The sequence below is a fragment of the Brienomyrus brachyistius genome, chromosome 5, assembly GCF_023856365.1.
Source record: "Brienomyrus brachyistius isolate T26 chromosome 5, BBRACH_0.4, whole genome shotgun sequence".
In the NCBI taxonomy this organism is placed as follows: Eukaryota; Metazoa; Chordata; class Actinopteri; order Osteoglossiformes; family Mormyridae; genus Brienomyrus; species Brienomyrus brachyistius.
In genome coordinates, this window is record NC_064537.1 from 22,260,344 (window position 1) to 22,278,294 (window position 17,951).

The window sequence follows — 17,951 nt, forward strand, 5'->3', positions numbered from 1 at the left end:
TTGAAATTTCCTCAAAACGTGCATTAATGGCTTTACTGGTACTGCTCTGCAAACACCATGTTGGATACTGAAAGGACACATTACACAGGGTTGAACTACGCGGTTAGGAATTTGAACGTTTTAAGCACAATATTTCAATGGGTCCCCCATTATAAACAGGATAGCACTTCCACAACCCATGTTAGTATTCCTCTCCCCGTGGCTCCATTCTATAACCATTCTCATTTGATATGTATCCCTCCCCAGACTGGACCGACTCCTGATCCATCATTCCATCTTGACTACCTTCCTCTGGCATAGGCATGTCTTCAAAATTACTGGCCCCATCCTGAACCAGAGAAGGGGGGAGCATAGAGGGCGGGCCCAACTGCCTGTCATCCCTTCTCTCCCCACCTCTTTCTTTATCTCCTCTCTCTCTCCTGTGCTCCCTCTCTCTATCCCTGTCTCTATCCCCCCTCCTCCGCTCTCTGTCTCGGTCCCGGTCTTTGTCCCTGTGACTACGCCGTCTGTCCCTGTCCCTCTCCCGGTCTCTATCTCCACGTTCTCTTCCCCTATCCTCACCTTCCATGCTTCCTTCATCACGACCTGGGTTGCCTAGGTCTGCAGAATTGGGGTCGTCCATTGCTCGTTCTCCATCTACCATGCCATCGCCAAGCCCGATTCCACCTTCGCCCACTTCATCCCCACCACCTTTGCCTCGCTCCCTGTCCCTCTTTCTATCCCTGCTCCTACTTCTCCTCTTTCTTTCCCTGTCTTTGCTTCTTTCCCTGCTCCTGCTGTCACCCCCACCTCCCTTCTCTCGCTCCCTCCGTCTGCTGCTGCCACCCTCATCACCAGGCCCACCAACCCCGGGACCAGCCACTCCAACCCCACGCTCAGCCCTCTCCCTCTCTCGGGAGCGTGAGCTGCGTCTCCGTCTCTCTCTGGACCTGGACCTCCTCCTTTCACCCCGATCCTTGTCACGGTCCCTCTCTCGGCTACGTTCTGCCCGACGATCACCTCCACCGCCACCACCACCACCACCACGGTCGCGGTCCCTGAGGCACAATGGGGGGGGGGGGGGGGGGGGGGGGGGGGGGGAGAGAAACAAAACATACATGACCATGCAACTGTGGCAAGTAATTCACACACCTGAAGTGGAATTGAAAGTATGAACAATGCGACAAAGGATTTCATCTTACCCGCCTATAGGTCTTTCATCATAGCGAGAAGTATCATCTCTGCCTGAATGCTTGATATTCACATCAGCACCACCCCTCCTTGTGCCACCTAGACCACCACCTGTAAGACGGTTAATAAAATTGAAAGGGCTCAATTAGAGCAATTCTAGACAGGAACAAGTAATTTTACAGATGATGACACTGCCTACCTAGCCTGCGTGGATGCCATCCTTTAACTGTGCGTCCTCTCTCCACATCCACCAACACCCTTCTCCCATCGATCTTCTTACCATCAGCATGTTTGTAGGCCGCTGGATAAAGGATGATAGTAAGTAGACAGCCAATGGGACACGACGGCCTAATAAAGCATCTCAGGGGGAAATGTGAGTTTGTGAGGGAGAGAAGGAGGTGGTGAAGCACAACATGAAGATTTGGCTCCAGACGTCTCTGAAAGAGAGGTTATTACCTATAGACATATAGTACACAGACAAGCAATTAGTGCTCAAAATACAAGAAAAATACAAAGCACTCACAATCCCCGTGGGCATTTAATTACAGCAAGAAGAGAAATTTCCTACTGAGGCCATTTCCCAGAGAAATTTGACTGAGCATCTCATGGGTAGTGTACAGGAAATCTCACTTAAAGGCACAATGTAAATTTGAACCTTCAACAATGGAAGCTAATATTCATGAATATTCGCTCAATGCTGATTTTCAAAGTAAAAAAGAGGCTTGAAGGGCTGACTAATAAAAAAAAAAGTTTACTTTCAAACACGGGCAATGTGATATACATACATACCGCAGGTTAAGAACTAGTCCCTTGTAACAGACAAGATGTATTTGGTCATCTGTATAGGACAAGTCTCCTCAACCATTGAAGAGGCTTTTATAGAGGGTGAGATGTGTTCATTCCGCCGACTATCAGTTTTGCCCATAATAATGTCAAGGACTTGGTTAAGTGAAAATCCCAGCAAGTACAGATCTGTGGCCTGGCACAGTGAAATCCTGCTCACTTAGCAAACCCCACAAAGCCCATAATTATATGCTCCAGGCTAATAGGAAGGAATACAAGTGTGCTAGATTTCCAACCCCTTGATCCAAATCAGAATTGCATGGCTCTGGGAATCTCACTGGTTCTGCAAAACAAGCTACAGAAACTAAGACAAGACTGACACAAGTAATTTGGAACGACATTGTAATGCCATTCAGAAATGCTTTCGTTGCTAACCTAGCTTCTTGGGAATAAAACATCCAAATGAGATTTGAAAGGGAATAAGAACCAACACTAAGAATTAACTGCATAGGAGAAGAAAAAGAAAAAAAAGCAGCCACTGACTGCAGGGGTTTTGCTGCCGTGTTTGGGTCACTGCTGACTAAAGCGCTTTCAAAACAATGAGCCGATTTTCTTGACCATGTTCCTTCTTCCTATGTTCACCTTGTGGAAACTCAGAATCTCAAATCCATCACTAGTCAGGAATGCATTTCCACTTTGTCTTCAGTCAATTTCTCCATTCCATCAGACGATGAGCCTTGACACCAATCCAAGTGTCAGCTGCATAACTACAGAGCCAGATGCATTCACAGTTGACAGACTTTGCCTTTAATTTCTACCACCCACAAAGACCCCAATGCTTCAAATTATGTTCCAAGTTTAAAAAAAAAAAATCTTGTTGTTTGCAAGGGGCTATCAGTCTCACTGCCCTCAGAAAGTTAACTGCATTTAGAGCCACAAGTCTGACACCATAGTTTGAGACGCAAGAGGCACAAAATGAGCAGAGTGAACATTACACTTCTCCATTTCAAAAAGCTGATATTAAAAGAATTGTGCATCAATAGCAGAAAAGATTTTAACATGGGGGGAATGACCTGTGACAGTTCTAACACAGATACAAAAACTTAAGTAAAAACGGCAACTGAAGCGGCACAACCACCGCCAAAATCTAAAATGTTTAAAAGGGTCGCTGGATGTTTTAAGTAAAATTGTTGCAGTTCTCACTAAGACCCCCACTGATCAAATTAACTTACCAACAGAAAGTTGAACATTCCTGGCAAAAACACAGAAATCACTTAATGAAGTCTTCCTACATTGGGACCCATCACTTCACTTTCTAAAAAATGTCTTTTGCAAGTCATCAGCAACAAGTCACAAGATGACTCCTTCCAGAAATGTGCACAAAATCATTGCCCGAAGGTCATGTGGTGTGGCCCAAGAGGCTAAATAACCATGACAGCAAGTCAGGGCTTAAGCCAGTTTTTATTTATATAGTCCAGAATTAAAAATATCCATTTGAAACCAAGAGAACCTCAGAATCCCTTTACAAGACTGTAAATCATGCCAATGTTTTACAGTTACATTGACCAAGCTTGTATAAAAAGACCTGGTTGTCCCATTCCCCGATACCTTTTCAAAAAATCCAGACGGAGACAAACATGAATCAGCACAAAAATGGCCGAGTGCTGCCTTTTAACCGCTGAGAGCCATACTTACATTTCACAACCTCCCTTTACCTTTCCCATCCAACTTAGTCCACTACTTACACCTCTTCTGCCCCATGGTCCTATTCCCTCTCCAAGAAGAAGATGAAGTTGCAGATGATGGAATACGTACAGTTCAAAATAAAAGGAATTGGCACTATACAGGACAAGGCAAGTTAATTGTACCAGGGGACAAATTAAAACAGCAGGTCTTACCACCAGCCCGTTACACAAGTCAAATGAATGCTGGCGGAATCAGGATGGTGGGAATCCAAAAATTTCTGGAACATCAGGTTAAAATTTATGGTACATGTATACCAGTAGATCAAACACCAGCTACTATGGCATACTGGTATTCAAACATGCAAATACAAGTCTACACAACAGCAAGTGCTAATTTCCTAATACCTGTTTAAACCAAGGGTTGCCTTACACACAACCCAGATAGGACAAAAATGGGGAAAGAAAAGTACTTCAGCTAACCAGCTTACCTCAACCCATGGAAAAAGTGAAAATGGAAATTCAATTAAGCTCCTGATGTTAAGTTCCTAATGCAATGTAAGCACATCTGACAATATTTAGAACTGGACAGTGCAGGCGTGCGCGCACACACACACTAAACCTTACCACGAGCTGAAAAACCACCACACATTTACATCAAAATCAGAATGATGTGATGTTCCCAAATCATGTTGACTGCCTTACCACAGCCACATACAGAAAACAAGGACAGACACCACATGAGCTGCAGGGTCCCTCGTAAGCGCCGGCACTGTGGTATGAGGAGCATGTCTCCGTCACCATGGCATATCCATCAGGAAGCTTTTAAGACGCCGCCATCTGACCCGGGGATGCCTTACCACAACCCCACCTTGTCAACCTTGCTAATCTTTCAGCATCACATAAAGGGGATTGCCTTACCACAATCCATCCATCCAGAACCCTAGTACTTCAGAATGGTTTTTATTGAACATTTAGGAATCTCCACACCACAACCCAACTTACTGGGTTTTAAATTTCACTATATGTAAGGTGTGTGTATATAGAGTATAGGAAGAACCTATTTCTGACCATCTTACCACACCATGTGACTCCAAAGCGTCCCTTAAAATCCAGTTGCCCACACAGATGCATGCTGGGGCTCTTTAATGTATCTTTCAACAGTTGCATAAGAGGTGCAGTATTGAGTGTAGTGAAGCATTTTGAGATTGTGTTTGATAACTATTCATCTATGTTTCAAAGCCATGATTAATATGTTAAATCCTTAAACAATACAAACTTCATAGATCTGGTGTACCAGATACCTGTAAAAAAAAAAAAAAAAAGTAACTTCTGCCCTATCAATTTAGGAGTACTTAACCAGAAGCATAAATTAGAAACCTAACATGTGAAATTATACTAATGGTTTGCTCATGGTAGTTCAAAGCTACAATTTTTTTAAATGAAAATTTAGAGTAGCAAAAGTGAATGTTTGAAGGCGGTTTAGTGAGCTCTCTTTTGGGTAGAGGTGCGTGCATCAGTCGATCAATGGGATGAATTGGAGGTTCCGTGCTCTTCCACACAGTTACGTAAAATTTTACAAATAAACAAAATATGATCTTCAGTTTGGTTGAGTTCCCTCCACACACTGGAGTACAGTACATGGGTAAGCAGTACTGCACTGAGGGGGCAGCTGACAAATTATATTTTATACTGACATCTTAAGTCAACACTGTCAGTGCAAAGTGCATCTGTCAATGTTTTTATTCAAAACAGAAGGGATAAATATTAAATACTGAGCAATGATATTTTCTAAACTAAAAAAAATCCTGTATACTATTTTGGTCACACAAGCTGTCCCCCAGAACTTGCTCACATGCATTAGATTTCTGCCATACAGGCAAACTTAAGAAAATCTACCCTGAACTCACCTACTCCTGCATATAATGGCCATCTTTAAATTCAAAGTGTTTTATAATTAAAAAATTCACTGAGTGCCAGTTGGCCTATTCCATTAAAACAACTGCAGCTAAAACCCAATTACGGACCTGATTAAAACCGAAAATTTCCCAAAAGATATATGTGACCAACTGTCAAGCCAGAATGTGCATTATCTTAGTCCTCTTCAAATCAACAAGGGTAATAGCCTCCGGTTATTTTAATACAATAGGCAAACTCTGAAGGCACCTACTGACTGACTGGCTATATCCTGTTCTTTTCTCTGTGAGGGGTGGGGTGGAAAGTTAAATCTTACCCATCATATACAAACCCATCATACCAACCATACACTGAGCTGTGGTAGTAGGGTGTACAGGATGTACCAAAATCATCATCTGCAAGCCAGCTCTGGCCAATAGCCATCAGAAAAAGGCGGCTGCAGTGGCAACGAGAACAACACACAGTTAATACACCGCAAAGCCTAAAATTCACACAGTTCTTCACTACTATTAACACCATGTACTAGAAGACACTTCATGTATCTTGTAGTGCTAAGTTCACTGTGTAAAAGACCACATGTACCATTGTCAAAAGCAACCATCACTTATAGCTGAAATTCCACCCATACTTACAGATCAATCTTCATTACTGTAACAGGCAAGTTACTTAATGCCTCACAGCATCCCTTCCCATAACGGTCTCCTTACAGAAGTTCTTACCTGATGCTACACATAAATTCAAGAATTTATGAATTTGATTAAGCAGCAGTAACTGCTAACACCTTTCATCTGCTAGATAAGACCTCCCCAATGAAGGCTGAAAGGCACTGGAGAAGAAAATTGCTCAAACCCAATGCAAACGTATATACACAGCACCTGCATTCTTGACAAAACCACCAGCCAAAGGCAACCTCCTCGTCCTCAGTGGGGATTCTTTACATGATCCATAAAATAACCATCGTGTGCAAGTTTATTCCAGTCATCATCCCGAAAGGAGGGCAAGCATACAAATGTAAAAGGAAAGTTTACCACTAAAAGCTGATTGCATGACGGCTTTCAGCTCACTATTCACTGAAACGCCTCAAGGAAGGGGGGGTCTTAGTTTTTAAAGCGCAGGATAACGCTACGCTTAACAGTCAACACCAGTATGCAAATACTGAAGTGACTGCACAACCCCCATTTTCAAAGCATTACCGACCAACTAAATAGCTGTACATCACACACATCAATTTTCGCTTTGGCTAGCAAGACTCAGGTTCGAAAGAAACAATGGAAGAAAAAAAAAATACTACTCAACTAACAAGACTGCATAATTCACTTTACCCTAATTGGTGGCAGCAACTCAACTCTCATATGGAATTTGTTTCAGAACAAGTGCAACCAAAAGTTAATCTTGGTGCACGAGTGACAAATTTCAGAATAGTATTAAAATCCGACCTAACAATGCACACAATATCCATTTCCAGTGCCCATGTCGTTTTTTTAACCAGCCCCTTGTATTTGTATGTCACAATTTGTAAAAAAAAATAAAATAAATAAATCTGAGAAAGAAGGAATGGTGACAGTACTCACAATGCATGTCCCTCTCATGCTCATACTCTATGAAGGCATAGCCTCTGGGCTTCCCAGTCCTCTTGTTGTAAACAATGTAGATCTAAAGTAGGAGGTGGGGGAAAATCAGCTGGAATTTCAATATGTTGGAAATTTATGAGCATGCAGACCAAAGCATGCTATCCTTACCCTTTTGATGGGCCCATAAACTTCAAATTCACGACGGAGTTTAGACTCTGTTGTATCGTAGTTCTGGATTTAGGGAACACAAAAGGCAGTTTTGAAGATGTCCTTCGACAAGCTACACAAATGGCAAACATCACTGCTTCTTGGGCAACATACCACTCTTGCAACAAACAATGTCTTGAAAGCATCTCCTTGAGCATTCGGGTCATTGTGGGGATCCCCTATAATAAAAAGACATGAACCCACCCTGGATTATCCTGCAATCATAAACCACTTTGGTCACATCTCTGTAATATTTGACAACGGCTCATGCACAAGAGCCACACACAGGTCACACAGATTTACCATTAGATGATCTGCTTGGGAATACTGAAATGTGGCTTAAACAGTAATGAAGAACATGTCTCTCAAACTTTTAATCAATAGCATAGCGAACACACACTTTCGTATTTAAACTTACACAACTTCAGCTCAGTCTCCAAAACAGCTTGTCTCCTCTCAATCTTCTCCCGCCTCTGTAGGGCAAACAGTGTCAAATACCACTCAAACTATCACACAAAGACTGCACGATTATCCGTTTACCTTTCTTTCCAGTCTTTCCTCCCTGGTCTCTGCTCTAGTTGGAGGAGGGGCATCTCTAGGATCCTGAATAAAAAGCATCAACAAATACTCAAAACATTATAAAACAGCGCTGGAACTAGACTATATGCAAATGCATTAAGTTGCTGTTGAGTTTCAGTTTCAAAACGGTCATTAGAACGCAGGTCCTGCCAAAACGACAAACAGCTGGACTATCACACAGTACCTCGAAGTGCTTGATGAAAGGTGCGATACCACAGTAAGGCTGGTTATGGTGTTTCTCGTGAGGCAATTTCTCCAACTGGGGCAAGTAGGGTATCGGGTCCCGCGGGGCAAAAAGCGCCAGCAGGTTTGGCGGCAGAAACTGTGTCATCTTTCACCTCTACCAACAAAGACATGTACGCTCAAAGGACAGTCAGAATAGCATTAAATGTATGGCGTCGCTGCCATAAAACGTGGAATGCATGAAACACACTATTTATATATTTTCAACACACAGGAAATTACTGGTCACAAAACACACAAAGAAAACATTCACTGACGCCGGCGTCTAGGTTATCTAAAGCCGCCATTATCCAACGATGACTATATAAGCATCGCCAAAGCGTAACCCATTTTAGCACCTTTCGGGGATTGTAATACAGGCAGCCGGAAAGCTGCCCAAAAGTAGCTCGTTATCAAGGATATAAGGCCAGATTGAGGCCAGTTGTAAGTAACGTTATTGTCAATAGCTATATGCACACGTTTCCGCGTTAACGCAGATTCCATAAAATGAAGCAGCAATGTCAAATTCCCGGATTCTTAGGGTGGGTTTTACAATAAGGCAATATTCTTAGTTTTGTACAAATAGCATTGAAGGAATTGCACAAAAATGAACTTAAAACTAGAGCAGAACACATTCGTCCTTAATTAAAAGCATTATATTGACCCAATAAGCTACATGTTCATCCAAAGAACCATCGCTTTTATCGTATATATAAATATAAACATTATGCCTAACCTCTCCAGCGCACAAACACCATTTGAAAAATAGGCCTTGCTCGTGTTTCACTTACTTCAGTTATGCATCCAAAGATTAGGCCCTGACAAAGAAGAAACCAAGTTAGCTAACGAGCTTAGTATAACCCGACTGAAGTAGATCTGCGTCTGACGTGCAGTTTCTCTGTTAAAGTGGCGTTTATGTATCGTAGCGAACCAGAGGAAATCCAGCAAACAAGACGACGACACGAAATCTTCGCAGAGTTTTTAAGGTCTTTCCACACCTTAATCGCATTTCTTATAAAATGGTGCCTAGACGCACGCGAGAGTCGGCGCTGTAAACGAAGCGACGTTTCATAACGTCATTGCGTCATTGACTAGGAAGGGGCGTCAATCGGCTTTGAATAGATTCATCGCAGTGTTTTACCCTTCTGTGAGATTGTATGGAGTGTTATTCCTTTTTAAAACCACATACACTTTACAGACATAATATATGATTGTAATGTATATCACAATAAAAAATAAAATAGCATGCGTTTTTCAGACTTCAAATTACATCCATCCATTTTTTGGAAAAATCAGGAATACATTTAACAATGTCAGAGCAAAACTGGGAAGTTTAAGTACAATACCACCACAAATGCAAAGCAGTTTCTAGAATGACTTATACATAAGGAATGAGCATTTTCATGCACACAATATCCATTTCATGTGTCCTACAACTATCTTCAGATTCATTGTAGTATGAGGTTACATCCATCCATCCATTTTCCAAACCGCTTATCCTACTGGGTCGCGGGGGGTCCGGAGCCTATGCCAGAAGCAATGGGCACGAGGCAGGGAACAACCCAGGATGGGGGGCCAGCCCATTAAGGCTAGATTGATGCCAGCTGTAAGGGCACACTCACACACCATTCACTCACACATGCACACCTATGGGCAATTTAGTAACTCCAATTAGCCTCAGCATGTTTTTGGAAACCCCACGACGACATGGGGAGAACATGCAAACTCCACACACATGTGACCCAGGCGGAGACTCGAACCCGGGTCCCAGAAGTGTGAGGCAACAGTGCTAACCACTGCACCACCATGCATACTGAGTGTCATACCCGGCTCGTCCGCTCCTTGTGTGTGCCACGCCCCCTGATTACCCACGTGTGCTTCCCTGATCGTCTCCAGCTGTGTCCGATTCCTTTGATTAGTCTTGGTGTATTTAAGTCCTGGTCTGACCCGTTTCCCCTGTCCGTCATTGTGGTTAGATGTGGTTATAGTGTTGGTGTTTCTGATGTTACCTGCTCTTTGTCTTTGCACAGTAATAAACCCCAAGTTCTGCCCTGATTTTGGCTTGTCTGCCTCCTTCACACTGCCTACCCGCACGATCGCCGCTTGCCTCACCCAGGATCATGACTGATCGTGACACTGAGGTTACATATAGCATAAAATAATTTCTATTTGGAATGACACTAAAAGATTTGCATGGGTAGATAGACAGTGTGACATTACAATAATAGACATGCTAATGATTAAAAAGATGAGTAGCTTGATATGGAGAAGTGGTACATATGGGATATGCAAATTGATAATTTGATATTAATATAATAATGTAGCAGTGTAAGCGGTTGAAAATGTGTAGGAAGTACACTCACAATACAGTATAGCTTTAAATAACTGGGTGCACTAGTACAGGCCACTTGTTGTCAACTGCCTCTGAAATATGTGGTGAAACACCAGAAGAATGCAGGAAGAGAGCAGGAGTGTGAGCTGGGTAATACATGATAAATGACTAAGCCCTCTTCTGACAATGAGAGTGGTAGATTGGTTTGCGTTGTGGAAGATCTGTGCCGAAGATCTTTGAAACTGTCCAGACAATCCTGTGTAGCAGTTTAAGTCCTAACCAGTTTGGTTACCCATTCACTCCATGATGCATCCAGCCAGGAAACTTTTAGTGGTGCAGCAGTAGAAGTTCACTAGGGTTCCCAGCCTAAAGCTTTTTAGCCCTCTCATGGAGAACAGCTTCTGTGAAGCATTTTTGAGGATGCAGCTGGCGTTTATAAACCAGGAGAGGGAGTCAGTGATCTGGGTGCTCAGGAAGCTGAAGTTGCTAATGGGAAAATTATCAATAAATAGTGGGGAACAAGGGGGCGGCATGGTGGTGCAGTGGTTAGCACTGTTGCCTCACACCTCTGGGACCAGGGTTCGAATCTCCACCTGGGTCACATGTGTGTGGAGTTTGCATGTTCTCCCCATGTCGTCGTGGGGTTTCCTCCGGGTACTCCGGTTTCCCCCCACAGGCTAAAAACATGCTGAGTCTAATTGGACTTGCTAAATTGCCTGTAGGAATGCATGTGAGAGTGCATGGTGTGTGAGTGTGCCCTGCAATGGACTGGCCCCCCATCCTGGGTTGTTCCCAGCCTCGTGCCCATTGCTTCCAGGATAGGCTCCGGACCTCCCGCGACCCAGTAGGATAAGCAGTTTGGAAAATGGATGGATGGATGGATAGTGGGGAACAGAGGCCTCTGGTCTTTCTGAAGTGAATGATGATCTCTTTTGTTTTGTTGATGTTCAGGGAGAAGTTGTTTTCATGTCACCGTACAGTCAGGTCATTTACCTCCCTCCAGTAGGCAGCCTTGTCATCGTCACTAACGAGTCCAGCTATGGTAGTATCATTTGCAAACTTGATTATGCTCTTGCCCTTGTGCTTTGTCACACAGCCCTGGGTGAATTCACTGTACAGCAATGGGCTGAGATAGCAGCCTCACAGAATGCAAACGCTAACAATTTATTTATATGACCTCCTGTTGCCAGTTCACACCATCTGGGGTCAGTGTGTTAGGATTCAAGGATTCAAAAGATTCAAAGGGTTCATTGTCATTTATACTGGTAGAAATACTGCTTACAGGCCCCGTTAACACGTATCTGGCATTTTTGTTCTGGTTCATGTCTTTGGAAATGAATGCCATGGCCTGCTCCCTCAGTGGCAGGTGAACAGTACTGTGAATCCAGGCCTTCTGGTTAGTGCAGGAGTGGACAGTGCACATGTGTGTCATGCAGAACCATGCAGAACCTGAAGTAGTCTATTACTGAGTCGGCGTACACGTCCAGGATCCTGGAGGAGACCATGAAGATAGACCATTCAGTCAAATCCAGACAGTCTTGAAGTTTGGATTTGTGTTCTGGTGTCCACCACTGTATTTCCCTATCCACCAGCCAGTTACACTTCAGTTCCTGCTCACAAGCTGGGAGCAGAAGCACCATGAAGTGTGGACATGCAAAGGATCTTGAAGGTGCTTTTGAAAGTGGTATAGTGGAGGTCGAGAGTCCAGGTGGCCCGGGGTGGGGCAAGTGATAAATAATAATAATAATAATAATACATTTTATTTATAGATGCCTTTCTGGACACCCAAGGGCACCATACAGTGAATGCAAAAAAACAATATAAATCATCAAACCATAATACAAAAAAATACAAGAATATAAAACATAGGTTAAATTAGAGAAAGCTAATTCACAGAGAGAAAACCAGCTTGAACAGATGGGTTTTAAGTTTCGATTTGAAGAGTGTAAGTGAATCAATGTTTCTGAGCTCAGATGGTAATGAGTTCCAGAGCTGAGGAGCTGAGCGACTTAAAGCTCTGCTCCCCATTGTGGCAAGATGGGCGAGGGGGACAGTGAAATGGATGGAGTATGAGGATCTGAGGGTGCGAGAGGGAGTGGCGACTTTTAGGAGGTCAGACAAATATGGAGGGGCAAGGTTGTGGATGGCCTTAAATGTTAACAGCAAGGTATTAAAGTCAATACGGAACTGAACTGGCAGCCAGTGAAGGTGCTGCAAAACGGGAGTGATGTGGTTCGGGTGATAATATGGGCAGCTGAATTTTGAACCAACTGAAGCTTATGAAGGAGATAAAAGAGGAGATAATTGCAGTAATCCAAGCAAATGGTAACAAGACTGTTAAGAAGAATATCAGTGGAACGCGGGATAAGGGAGGGACGTAGGCGATTAATATTACGTAGGTGGAAATATGAAGACCGGGTGATGTTATTGATTTGAGACTGGAAGGATAAGGTACTGTCGAGGATGACACCCAGACTCAGCCTGTGGTGAGGGGAAAACAGACAAGTTATCAGTAACTAGAGAAAAACTGTCAGTATTGGATTGTGCTGATTTAGTTCCCACTAGAAGAACCTCAGTTTTGTCTTTGTTTAATTTGAGAAAGTTTAAAGAGAACCAGGATTAAATTTCTGCAAAACTATCAGTGAGGAAAGAAGATAAAATGGAAGAGTTGGGTTTGCTACTGAAGTAGAGCTGGGTGTCATCTGCATAACAATGGAAATTGATATTGTACTTGCGAAAGATATTGCCATGGGGAAGGAGGTAGATAATAAAGAGGAGGGGCCCCAGGACAGAACCCTGGGGCACACCTGAAGTGACAGTGGAAGGCTGAGATGTGAAAGATTTGAGCTGAGTGCGGCCAGAGAGATAAGATTTGATCCAGTGTAATGCAATGTGCCTGATACCAATGAAAGATAATCGATTTACGAGGGTGTTGTGACAAATAGTATCAAAGGCTGCACTCAGGTCAAGAAGAATTAGAATAGTTAGTAAACCAGAGTCAGCAGCCATAAGTAGGTCATTAGTAATTTTTATAAGTGTAGTTTCTGTATTATGAAGAGGGCGAAAACCAGACTGGAACTGTTCATACAAATTGCGAGATAAGTGGAAATGAAGTTGAATAGCTACTGTTTTTTCAAAAATTTTACAGATAAAAAGGTAAGTTAGAAATTCAACAGAAGTTATTGAAGTCAGTAGGATCACCACCAGGTCGTTTCAGTATTGGAATTATGACAGCAGTTTTGAACGATGGAGGAACTGTTCCAGTAGTGAGAGATGAGTAAATGATAGAAGAAATGAGGGGAACCAGAGAAGGGAGACAGGCTTTAACCAAATCTGTGGGTAGAGGGTCTGACAGGTGGATGACTTGGACTTACAGATATCTGAAATTTCTGAAAGGGTAGGAAGCTGGAAGGATGAAAATGTCAGAGTAGAGGAGTGGAGTTCAAATGAGTTACTTGTGGAGGTTTATCCAAGGTCCTGGTGGATCCTGTCACAATCGCTGGTTAAGCAGGTGAGCGCACGGGCAGAAAGCAGGCAAGGCAGGCGAAAGTCGGGGAAAACGGGGATTTATTGAAGGTACAGGCAGGGAAGGACAGAACACTAGTATAGACATCGACTAACATCAATGACGGCCCAAGAACTAAGGCAAGACATGGACTGAAATAGGCAAGACAACAGGGTACAATCAGGGAAGCACACGTGGGTAATCAGGGGGGTGTGGCACTCACGAGGATCATACGAGCCGGGCATGATAGAACCCCTCCCCCCCCCCCCTCAGGGGAGGCGACGGAAGAGACAGGACCTGGAAAACAATAAAACCATCAACGGGGCACAGGGAATAAAACAGAAAGACAGATCTGGCACAAGGGAAGAAACCAGGACAGGACCTGACATAGGATAGGGAAGGCAGACAGACAGATGAGGAACGGGGACACGGAGGGAACAGGTGGGACGAAAGGGCCAGGAGTGAATGGAGGGAACACTGGACGAGGAGCCGAGACGGGAGGAACAAAGGGACGAGGAGCAAACAAAGGAGGGTCAAAGACAGGAGACCAGGGAGAGAAGGAGGGGGAATAAAGGGGAGCCCGAGGGAGCCCCGGTGACGGGCAGCGGCCGGAGGGGCTGCAGGTGGCCGGGGCAGGAGGGGACCTTGGAGGGGCTGAGGAGGCAGGGCGAGGGACAGATGAAGGGGTCGAGGAGAGAGTCGGAGGGAGCACCAGGGAAGGGGACGTGGGAGCTGGAGGGGACACCGGCGAAGGTAAGAGAGGGGGAGCCGCAGCAGGCAATGGCAAGGCCAAAGTCAGCCAAGGCGATGTCCCGTGACGCGCTGGAGTGTGGGGAAACCGCAGGCGACCGAGGAGCCCGCAGGCGCCCGACGAGGCGTCGGAGGGGGACCCGTAGGCGACAGCTGACCTGGAGGCCCAGGAGCTGCAGGCGCTTTCCGAGCCCCAGCACAGGCGAGGGAGAGCGAGCCAGGGGGCAGGGTGGGAGGGACCCCAGCCCTGCGTCTATGTCCTCTCCCCTTCTTGGATACAGACCTCAAGACCCTTGTCTGGGGTCAAGCTCGCCGGGGGCGGAGGACTCACAAGGAGGGTCCCAGAGGGGTCCCATTCAAGCTCCTCCACTTCCAAGGAGGGAGGAGCGATAGTTAGACTGTCCGGGACCTCCTCGGGGACTGGGGCGGGGCCGGGAACAGGAGTTACAGGGGTTATAGTCACAATGGGGCTGCAGGCAGAGGGAGCGCCTTGGGCGTAGCTGCGGCAGGCGGCAGGACAGATCTAAGTGCCTCGGGCGCGGGAGCTGCAAGTGGAGGCGGCTGCTCGGGCACAGGCGGAGCTCTCCTTAACAGGAGCAGCCTCCTCAGGTCCTCCGCTATCCTCTCCAAGTCGCCATGAGGAGAGGCGGGCGTGAATGTGACAAAACCCTGCCACAGCTGTGCGGCGAGCTGGTCCACCTCCGGGCTGCCCTGAGTGGCCTGTTCTTCCATCACCCTCCAGTAAGGTCCCTGGAGGGTAAAGAACTGAGTGGCGACGGTTGCGGGCGTGGCCGGGATCTCCAGCTGGGGCGCAGCGGCTGCAGCAGGCAGAGGCGGAGCCAGCGGCTTGGACGTAGCTGCCGCAGGCGGCAGGACTGGCAGAACCCGCACAGGCGAGACGGGCGTGACCCCTTTAAGAGTCCGGGGCACCCACGGGATGGAGTCTCTCACCGCGCTGGCCCCCTTGTTCGCCAGTCACGCTGGCTGGTAAAAATACCGCTCGAGGGACGGTGGTAGCTCCGCGGTGAAAGTCACCGGTTCCCGGAGGTGAAGGAGTTCCTCCTCATTCTCAGCTGGGAGCGAAGCCGCGGCGAGATAGCAGGCTCCCAGGCAGATTGTCGGCGCCTCTGGTGTCCTCCTTCTCCTCTGCTTTTTTCCCCTTTATTAGGTCCGTCATTCTGTCACGATCGCTGGTTATTCGGGTGACCGCACGGGCAGGCAAGCGGGCAGGAAGCAGGCGAAAGTCGGGGAAAACGGGGGTTTATTGAAGGTACAGGCAGGGCAGGGCAGAACGCTAGTATAGACATCGACTAACATCAATGACGACCCAAGAACTAAGGCAAGACATGGACTGAAATAGGCAAGACAACAGGGTACAGCCAGGGACGGATTACGGACCGGGCCAGCGGGGCCGCTACCCAGGGGCCCTTGGGGTGCAGGGGGCCCGTGGGGCCCCTAGCCCAAAACAATTTGCAACGCTTATCAACAATGTCTTTTCGTTTGTCTATTTTAGAGGGCCTACATTCTTTGATCCTCTGCCTACAAGGGCCCCTGACCCTATAGGGAGGGCGTTTGGCTGCCAAGGGCCCTTGAATTGTGGTGGTGGTGGTGGTGGTGGTCGGGGGGGGGGGGGGCCCTCGAGAACGTTTTGCCCAGGGGCCCACACAACCCATAATCCGTCCCTGGGTACAGCTGGGGATAATCAGGGAAGCACACGTGGGTAATCAGGGGGGCATGGCACACACAAGGATCGTACGAGCCGGGCGTGACAGATCCTTTGTATTTTTTCATTAAAGAAGGACATAAGGGAATTACAGAGACCAATAATTAGATTTGGTTTGAGCAATAGAATCCCTTTAGTATGATATATGGTCTTTGAACATCTCTTTGTGAACAGTGAGTCCAGTCTTTCTGTAAAGGCTCTCTATTTGGCGATCTTTGGCTTTCAAAAGCCGAAGTTCAGATGTAAACCAGGGAGCAGAAAAACAAAAAGAGACAGATCTGGTTTTTAATGGGGCAACAAAGTTATGTCATACTTATGTTATGTATTGGAGTTATAATAGGAAACTAACTCTTCTGGGGTGGATATATGGGAATGTCCATAAGGGGGTCAATGCTAGAAAAAAAGTAAATCTAAATTGATATTCTTAATATTGCGAAAGGAAATGAAACGAGGGAGCTTAAGAAGCTTATGGAGTAGGTCTAAACAGTACATACAGTGGATTCAAAAGAGCCGAATGCCTGAACAGACACCGGCGAGACTCTCCAGTTCTCATGGTAAATTATCGCGAGACCTCCTCCATGGCCGGAGCCACGGGGTTCAGAGATGTAAACAAACCCCGGAGGAGTAGATTCATTAAGCTGAGAAAAGTCATCAGGCAGTTGCCATGTCTCAGTTAGACAGAAACTGAAAACAAAATCCTAGTCTGGATTTTTACTTTCTGGATCTGAAATTTCCACCTCTGTGGGCATGGTCTTCAGGAAAATAGATATTAAATAGCTTGGAATCACAGGCTTTTTAAGGGCTTTCAAAAGTGTGCCATAGGAAGAGAACAAAAATGGATTCAGATTTGGACAAGAAGAAAGACGTATGGGAATGGTTGGGCAATGGAAGGGAACATCTGCCTTGTGCCCATAGCTTCTGGGATAGGCTCTGGACTCCCTGCGACCCAGAAGGATAAGCGGCTTGGAAAATGGATGGATGGCTGGAAGGGAACTTCTGTTACAGGTGTCATGTAAGATAAAAGAGTTTGATAAGTTTAACTTTGGGTAAATGAATCCTTTGTAAGATCTTAAATTGAATCGATGTCAAATGAGAATAAGATGTGTACCGGTAGCATATTGCACTACCATGCCTCTAAATAGGTAATACCAAGTTCTCATTCCCAAGGATCCCTAATTGTTAGAGAGAGAGGGGTCAGGGGCATGCGCTGATTGCAGCACATTGCCACATGATGAACCACCTCAGGGATGAGATCCCTGCAGAATTGTGGCAGGTGATACCTCAGCACCACACTAGTCTGAACGGACCAGTGTGAGTTTTCTTCCAGTGGCTGGAGTGCAAATCTTGCCACCAACCCCCACATTTTCCCTGTAAGTTGGAGGACCTGCTTGCAGGGCTGGATGTAGCTTAACGTTATTCCCAGGAAGAAGCAACTGCAGGTTACGGGCCTTGCTCAAGGGCCCAACGGAGTAGGATCACTGCTGGCATTCTCAGGATTCAAACCAGCAAG

General features: G+C 45.7%; 1 protein-coding gene across 1 annotated transcript; it reads right to left on the reverse strand.

Moving 5' to 3' along the window:
- Window positions 1–6: 6 nt before the first annotated feature.
- Window positions 7–9,178, reverse strand: LOC125743021 (U1 small nuclear ribonucleoprotein 70 kDa-like). The gene is made up of 10 exons (XM_049015612.1): window positions 8,923–9,178; window positions 8,094–8,249; window positions 7,871–7,933; window positions 7,749–7,803; window positions 7,445–7,509; window positions 7,292–7,354; window positions 7,124–7,205; window positions 1,370–1,471; window positions 1,182–1,281; window positions 7–1,037 (listed from the first exon to the last, which is right to left on the reverse strand). Exons 2-10 carry the CDS (start codon window positions 8,238–8,240, stop codon window positions 182–184), a joined length of 1,533 nt encoding a protein of 510 aa, XP_048871569.1. The 5' UTR covers window positions 8,241–8,249; window positions 8,923–9,178; the 3' UTR covers window positions 7–181.
- Window positions 9,179–17,951: the final 8,773 nt, after the last annotated feature.